The sequence below is a fragment of the Crocodylus porosus genome, unplaced genomic scaffold (assembly GCF_001723895.1).
Source record: "Crocodylus porosus isolate Cpor-Errol unplaced genomic scaffold, CroPor_comp1, whole genome shotgun sequence".
Taxonomy (NCBI): domain Eukaryota; kingdom Metazoa; phylum Chordata; order Crocodylia; family Crocodylidae; genus Crocodylus; species Crocodylus porosus.
Window position 1 is genome coordinate 11,207,814 of NW_017728886.1, and position 8,947 is coordinate 11,216,760.

Consider the following 8,947-nt stretch of genomic DNA (forward strand, 5'->3'; position numbering starts at 1 on the left):
GGGTGTCATCTGCAAATTTGCTAAGCATGCATTCAATCCTGTTGCCCAAATCCATTAATGTAGATAGTAAGCAATACCAGATCTAGGACAGACCCTTGGGGAACTGCACTTGATACCTCCTTCCAACAGGGCTGAGCCATCTCCACACATCAGCTCTCTGTGATAATATTTTCCCAGGATTATGTAACAGGATTATAATGCTTTTATGGGAAGGTCATGGGGGGAGGGGGGGAGGAGTGTATTCCTCTTAATATAGGCCGCAGTGCAGCACAGCATGCAAGCACATGACTAACTTAGTAAAGCACTAGTTACACAGACGCACACACACCCACACGCTTTCCTGAATCAGGACCTGAACTCATTCATTTGGTGGATCTGTTTCACCATTGAACAAGTGCAGAGTGCTGAATTTTAATCATTTTGAAATAGTCCAGTCAATTCCTTTTTTTATAGGTCCTGATCACATCTCCTTAGACTGGATGACATGTAGCCAACATCATTAATGCCAAGGGAGGGGTGTTAGGTATCTGACCCATGAAGGTGGGGCATTTGGCCATCTGGCTGACCTGGACAGACTTGCAAGGTATGTGGATCAAAACCTGATGATGTTTAACACAGAGAAATGTAAAGTGCTCCCTCTGGGAAGAAATAATCCACAACACACTTACAGGCTCAGCAGTGCTACGCTTGTCAGCACAACTGAAAGAGACCCGGGGGTCATGACTGACCACAGAATGAACACGAGCCACTAATGCGGTGCTGGAGCTGGCAGAGTGAATCAAACGCTGGCATGTACCTACTGATGCATCTCAGGCAAGACTAAGGATGTCATCCTCCCACTCTACTTGGCCTTGGTGAGACCACAGCTGGAGTACTGCATCCAGTTCTGGGTGCCGCACTACAGGAAGGATGTGGAGAAGCTTGAGAGTCCAAAGGAGGGCCATGCGCATGATTAGAGGTCTGGAGAACAGGTCATACAAGGAGAGGCTGAAAGACTCGGGACTCTTCAGTCTGGAGAAATAAAGACTTAGAGGGGACTTGGTGGCAGCCTATAAGTATATAAGGGGTACGCATCAGGGCCTGGGGGAGCATCTGTTCCCCACCCCAGGGGAAGACAAGAAACAATGGACACAAATTGATTGAAGATCGCTTCAGATTGGACATAAGGAAACATTTCTTTACGATTTGAGTGCCTACGGTCTGGAATAGACTCCCCAGAGGTGGTACAGGAATGCATAGGAAAAAGTCAACATTTATATAAGCAAAAACTAAAAGTTGTGGGAGAAAATTCTTTTCAAGCTTTTCAGAAGCAATAAAATAAAAAGGGGAGTGAAAAAATAAAAAAAACATTTATTTATTTGTCAGCATACTGCATGAACAGGTTTGGATTTTGTACAGAAAACAGAGTCCCATGAGATGCTACTAACCAACAATGGTATTTTAGACTCACGTTTCAGGTGTGCAGAAACCATGATCTGGATTAGACAGATTTTTTTTTTTTTTTTAAACCCCAATTAAATCAAAACTACTCGGCCTCCCCCATTTTCTGTGTGTGGAACTAGACAATGACAGATCAATCCACTTTCAGTAACCTAACTGGCACAATACACAGCATACGTATGAGATGTAATATTCATTTGGTTTTAATAAATAGTTTAAAGTGTCATTTAATATTCCAGGGAAAGAAATGTGCTTTTGAAATTTTTGTACTGGCTTCATCCCAGCAGAATGGGAGGGAGAAAAGAATGATTCAAGCTCCTAGTTTACATTACCAAACTGAGTATCTACACGGCAACATGCATGCGAGGTCTGGCATTTTCAAGAAATGCTATGAACAAACGGATACAGTAGGGTTGTTTAATTTCTTCCATTTGCAAGAGTCTACAAGTACAGTCTCATCTCCAAGCTTTACAGTGCATTTACATTAGCAAAAAAACTTTCCCTGCTCCTTGCATCTGTGTACATCAGCATCATTTACAAAAATGTTATCCATAGTCTTACAAACATGATTTTACATTTTAATACAGAGGAAAATATATAGTTCTCTGGCACTTCGTTTCCTCCACGGTACCTGTATGCCAATCCAGAACACTTGTCAAGGCATGCTTCTGGAAACCTTACAGGAATGTGGACTGATCTACAAGCCACAGCCTCTGCAGCTCCAAAGTTTTAAATAATGAGAAGATTTGCCACTGTTTTGTATAACAATCAAGAGTTTATTAATGGATATGGTGAAGTTTTTCGCTATCCACCGAAGATGTGTAAAAAATTGCCAGAAAGTAAAAATAAATAAAGCTGTTCTCAAAAATCAGTCTCGTTTTACATCTCAGTTCCAAATGCAACATTTAACACAAAACTGTCATTAAAGTTTGAAGGAAATGTACTGATACTCAAATTACAACTTGTATGACAAATCTAATGAGAACTGAATCTGATTTGGTTTTAGGTTTCAAAGACTTTCACATTCACATACAGTGTCTTGTTTAAGCACAATACTTCCTTGGACAGTGATGGGCAACAGTGATGACATATTGCTGTATTCTGACATAAGGCACTATGATATGAATATGCCATACACTTGCCTTATGTCACATATATCCATTGCTGACCAGTGACTTCTGTCAAATACAAAATGAAAGAGTTTCAAAATACAGTGCATTTTAATGAAGGACATCATGTGAAGTCTTTCAGCAAATGTTTTGAAGACATTTTGAAATACAAGCCTACATTTTAACATATAAGCTTTCGTCATGCTGCTTTTTTGCGACATCACTGTGGGGAAATAGACTCATTACCCATCACTAAGTCCCAATGCACCTTCTCCACTATTCTGCTCTTTTCTATTGCAGTCAGTGTTCTTGAGACAAACTTGACCCAGAAACTTTGTTCAAGTTCTCCTACAAAGGTCTGTACATTCACAGCAGTCATTCAGCTTCACTCTCCTTTTGTTTGGCACCTGTTAATAAAGAGGAAAAACAAATTCAGACCATGCAAATACATGCAGTTTCCTTGCTGACACAATGTCGCAGTTGTGGGACATCACTGAAAAGCACCACTCACTTTGGAACACACGGCATGTCCTACCAGGGACTGACTGGCCGGTGCACAGGGTTTGATCCAGCATGGTGGACCAACCCTGCCTGCCACCCTATATGCAGGATCTGGCCTCTGGACTGATCTCGCACCAGACACCCAGCCCACAGGCCAGACAGGTTGAGGATTACAGAGCCAGTCTCTATTATAAGTTGCATGCATCTCCTCTTGTACAGGTGTAAGCAGAGCTAATGAATGAAACAGGTTTAAAATGATAGTAGTTTAGCTCTGCTTATGCCCATTCAGGAGCAGACAGATGCTGGAATAACTGAGGTGTGCTCCCAAGCACCAAGTCCCCCCTTTCCCTTTTTACAATGACTGAATGTTAAAATGATTGTCTGTCCCTGGCCTCTCTCAGACAGGCACTGAACTGGTGATAATTTTTCAGCCTCCTTTAGGAAGTTACTGAGAACCTGTGCCAAAGGTCCTTGGCAGGTTTTTCTGGTTGTGTATTTGCTTGAGCCAATATCAGCACTAAGGCATCCTCCTGAAGGTGTATTTGAGACTGAGCCAGAGGACCATGCCCAAATTGCACTGTGGGTTCACCAGTTCCTTTGGTAGAGAGGAACATCCTGATTAACGGGGCATGCTACCATCCCAGAGGCACAAATGGTGCAGAGGTGAAAGATCTGTTCAGTGTACAAGATTTCCTCTGACCCCTTCATCACCTCTGTGGGCAAGCTGTGGCATCAAGCTCTTCCTCCTCTCTTCCAGTCAAACTGCGCGAGCTGAGCAATGATGGAGTTATACTCAAAGGGAGCTCAGACACCCGACTAGAGGCCAGAGCTCTAAGGCACTGGGGGAGGCTGAATGGTGCATGGCTGTACACTATGTTAAGTACAACAGGTTCTGTTCCCCACATCCAGCAGTCTCTCTGGTGGAGGAGAGATCCCTCAGAAAAGCTGTATTTCCTTACATCTGCTGGACTGAGGTAGACAGAATGGCTAATCTCAGACTAAATGTAGTAACCCGGGCACAAGTGAAAGATGCTAGTCAGATTTATGGCTAGGTGTTTTTGTTGAAGGAACACATTCAGCTCTAATGTAGCCCAAGGTACAGGCAACTTTTGTTTTTGTCTTCCCTCCTCCAAGAAAATCCAGCATGTTTGACTTCAAACACTCCAAAACTTTTACTTTCGTGCCCTGCTAAATGTCTACAAATTGACAATCACTATGTATTGGCTGATCCAAGAGAAGTGCAAAACTGCCACCAGCATGAGTTATGGAACCAAATCACTATATTGGCCCTGTCGTGTTACGCTAGTTCTACCTGGACACCCCACTACAAAGTGCTGGGGCCCCCAGCAGGCGGTTTCAGAGATGGGCTGGGCGCTAACAGAACTATGAGCTGGCCAAGAGGTCTCACATGTCAGCTGGTGATGCGAGTTGGAGCTGCCTGTCACTGCCCTGCAATAAAGAACAGATCCCAGAGCAGAACCTGCAGGATCTGCAGAAGCTGGTGCCATCAGGATCACACCTCACTCTGTGCATTGCAAACAGCCATCTGAGACTGCCACTGCTCCACAGACTGCCCCAGCCTGAAGTCTATGAGGCGGTACCTCACTCAACAAACATGTAGGGGAGAGGGCAGAAAAACAAAATCACATAAAAGGTAAGAAACAGAAACTAAAGGAAAGTTGTCAAAAGAAAAAATGGTACAACCACTGAGAAGAACAAATGCCGTCTGCAAGCAGCGGCCAGTAACTACTGCATCTCAGGTGGGCGGCTGAGAGGAACTGAAGAGCACGAAGCGTACACTGCTCTTTATACCATCACCACCAGGCTAGAGCAAACCCCATGGCACTGCCATGGCCAGAAGAGTCTCTGGTCAAAAGCTCTGGAAAGAAAATATAAGAGTAGCAGCCTGTACAGCCAGTTGGGCTTGCAGCCCGGTAAGCACAGCTTGACTCTAATGGTGAATGCCTGATACAGTATTTAAGAGGTAAGTGAAAAAATGAAAATACGCTAGGAAATATGATCAAGCAGTTATTTTACTTAAAATCAAGACGGTTCCACCATTATGATCAGTATCTGGAGACCAGCATTTACACTGAATCCAACAGCCTAGGAACAGCATTTGATAGGCTACTGGATATAAATGGGTACAGAACATGTCAGAAGGTAGCACGAATACCTGCTGGCGTGAGCACCAAAGCCTGAAGAATGTCCGAGAGGGAGATGATGCCCACAATGCTATCTGCTTCGTTCACTACCACCAGACGGTGAACCTATAAGCAGGGAACAGCACATTATAAAACAGAAATTGTCCCAATTAACAAACGGTGGCAACACAGAAATCAGAATCCTATCGCAGTGGGCTGTAAAGTGAGCAAGTTTCCACAATTAGGAAAGGAAAGAAATTGCTCAAAGTCGACATGTTCTTAACTGACATTATCAATGCCCTTTACCTTCCAGGCAGCTGAAAACAAGTTTATCTTAAAGCAGCCCCAGTTGTAATGTTCGTCTGACATGGCAACAATCAGAATATCTGAAGGAAAGCTTGGGTGATACCAGCCCAGAAATAATACTATTTTAACAACATCTAAATATCTGTGAGATTTTACATGCTGCTACACTGAAAGAAACTGAATCAAATGTTACTGTAGGTTATGTATTTACTGGATTAACAACTTCTTATCAAAGGTATTCAGAACTAAGAATGTACAAACAAGATCTGGGCCTAAGAGACGAAAAAGCAGCAGCACATGCTTTTCATCAGCATACATCTGCCGCCTCAGCCTAGGACTTCAAATCAAGTTGCATTTGGATGGGTGCGCTGTCCCCAGGAAAAGACTTTCAGTCTCAGTGAGCTGTGATTTGTGCTCAGCCCCATACGTCCCTGACGAGGCTGTAAGAGTGAGGCTGAAGCCATGTCTAGACCACAAACGACATGTTCCTGGCAGCAGCTCCCTCCCACACACTGCAGGGCTCTACATGTTTCCGCATCTGGACTGGAAGCAGTGAGGTCAAGTCCACATGACACCGTGGGTGGACTAATTAGTGGCAGAGAGTCGATGCCAATTCATCTGCCTACTGTGTTACGTGCAGTTGGCCAACTGCTTCTTGGTGGGGATAATGCAGGCAAAGATGCAACACGCGGGCACAGCATGTGTGCAGTGTACTCACAACCTGAGGCCCAAATCAGTTGCGTGGTGAGAACATGGTTGGTTTTGAACACTGCCCTCTCTTCGCTGAGCTCTCTCTGCACTGAACATTTTCAATAAAGCTAGCAGGCAGCTCTAAACATAGGCAGCCACTTAGGAACAGCTGTGCAAGTGCTCTTAGTCCTTTTTCAGAGGGGGATTTTAAGGCCTTCTAAACGCACATGAAGCAGTTTTGGGTGTGATTTAATTCCAGGGGAAATAGATTTCTTTCAAAGACATATTTGCCTGCAGTGTTTATACTGAACATTGCAACATTACATCAATCCAGGTGAATCAAAAAAAAGAATAAAACAGACCAACAAAAGTGAAACCAACCAATCTATTCTTTCCCAAGCTGGGAGTGCTATCATTTGTTTACTTACTGCAATTATTAACTTTTTACTATGAAACAATTTAGCCTGAATAATTTAAATGGAGCAGCCTGACACTAACTCTGTAAACCCATGGACATGACCAAGTCATACTCCAGCATGAATGTAAGTATCTTAATTAACAACCAAATACTGTGAGGCTTTAAAATAATAAGGCAGGGCATATAACCATTTCCTTCATTTTATCATTGTTCACACCTATTTTCTATAAGACATTTTTTCACATGATGGTAAATGATTACAACTGCAAACGATGACACTACTGTTTCCAGTTCTGTATTTGAAATGCAACCAGCATTCTTCACTCTTACAGGCTGGACTAGGTGCAGCAGGCAAGTTGTAACACTTTAACCCCCCAGTTCTTCCTTGATATGATCAAGCACTCAATTGCATGAATTTAGTACCATATTTTTATAGCAAAAAGATTCTGCACACAAGATGTGGGACTTTCACTCCAATTCTGAGCCAGTGGCAGCTTATGACATTACTGGGGGTAAAGGGCTGTACATCTGGTATGTTTTAATGCCTCTAGTTACCATAGATACATAGAGAATCATTTTGTATTTGTGCATAATATATCCATTTACTTGGGGCATTTTCATTCGCTATGCAGCCTGCACAAGAATACATTCATTCGTTTTTCCTATTAGATGGTAAATGGAATGGGTGCATAGAGTTACATGAACTGAACTGTACTGTAGCTAAATGGCAAATCTTGAAAGGCAGGTTCCTCTTGCAAAGGTGGTTTCCCTTCTCACAGCTGCCACCTGGTGAAACAAAGGTTAATGAGGAAAGGGTCAGGTAAGCTGGCCAAGATGGGCCACACCTCGTGAGACACGCTGCCTGATTCTATGAAAATTTGGGATTTCTACATCTACATAAGTCCTATTCAACTTGTTCGTCTTTTAATGGTTCCTTTTTCACCTGGCCCCTCCGTTCCATAAAGCTTCCAAAGAAAAGTGAATCTATCAGAGGACACAACCTGCTTCTTACAGAGTAAGGGAGACCAAGGATTTGCATATCACATTCAGTTTGAGCATCCAGGAAGGAAGACTTTCTTCAAGACTGAAATGGATTTTAGACCTCTAACTCAGACCTTATATGGGTAATTCAGGACTCAGTAATGCACAGATCTCAAGTTTTTGGACTGAGGCTACAGTGAACACAGAGGACGTGAGATGATATAGTGCCACGTGATGCAGTTAATGGAGCCCCCCAAGGAGTGATAATTAATTTGAGCAACTTCTCAAAATCATCAATAAGAGGAAAGTTAGAAGGCTGAAGATGCAAAATCACGTAAACTGCAGAAGGTGAAATTCTAGATTGATTCGGCTAGTGACTGAACCAGGTCATTCTGATTTGCTCCTGCAAGCTCGCGATAGGTGGACATTTTTTGCATTTCCCTTTTACTCACTACAGCTACTGATACTGGAGCAGATAGATGATAAGAGCACCCAAACACTGGAAAATGTAGCATCAGATGAAACTGGATGAAAGACTTGACAAGGTCTGCTTCCTCTCAAGATTGCACCTTCTGGCATTTGCTAGTGTTGGTGTAAAGGAGTGTGCAATCCCATACCCCAGGGGTGTCAGACTTAGGCCTGGAGACCCACTGAATCCATGGGCCAGGAAATCCGGGCGCAAGACTACCAGGGAGCAAGCGAGAGCTTTGTGACACAGCCCTTGCTTGCACTGAAGCCACCTGGCCTGCCACACGTGTGGAGCCTCTGCCATAGCAAGTAGCTACCTGGTCTGGAGCCACTTGCCCCCTTACTGCTGCACAGCCCCACACCAAATCTGACCTGCAAGGGGCCCCACAGTCCGAATCTGGCCCAAGACACAAAGCAAGTCTGACACCCCTGCCTTACCCTGGAACTGATTCTGTATGAATCCTGCTTGGAAAATAAACTCAGACCAACCTCACTGCAGCTCCAGAATTAACCACCAACCAACTCTGTTCTAAAGGCAGACAAATCATCTGGAAGGATTCCTTTGTGTAGAAACAAACAGTTCTCTCTTCAGTCACGCTAATGCCACATGGGAGACGGCAAGTACCACAGGCATGAAACTAAATGCAATCAAGAATACAGGTTACAGTAATATTATGCATTTTCATCTGAATTTACATGCATCTTTATGATATTTGCATGCTTGAGCTTGTTTTATTACCCAAGTGTGGCTCGAACTGAGTGTTTCTCAACCAGCCTTGCCAGAATGACAGATGAAGACTTTTGTAAAGCACTGTATCCTGGATGTTTTTCACAGCATTCAGGGTTTCATAGTTCATAGTAGCTAGGGTCAGGAGGGACCTGAACAGATC

General features: G+C 43.5%; 1 protein-coding gene across 3 annotated transcripts in view; it reads right to left on the minus strand.

The window, feature by feature from the left end:
- Positions 1–1,339: 1,339 nt before the first annotated feature.
- The window catches only part of PRKAG2 (protein kinase AMP-activated non-catalytic subunit gamma 2), a 328,707-nt gene continuing 321,099 nt past the window's right edge, over positions 1,340–8,947 (minus strand). For all 3 annotated transcript variants that reach the window (XM_019530337.1, XM_019530343.1, XM_019530349.1), the window contains 2 exons: positions 5,227–5,320; positions 1,340–2,956 (listed from right to left, as the gene is read on the minus strand). In XM_019530337.1, coding sequence (XP_019385882.1) covers positions 2,925–2,956; positions 5,227–5,320 — 126 coding nt within the window. In that variant the 3' untranslated portion in view covers positions 1,340–2,924. The remainder of the gene's footprint in view (positions 2,957–5,226; positions 5,321–8,947) is intronic.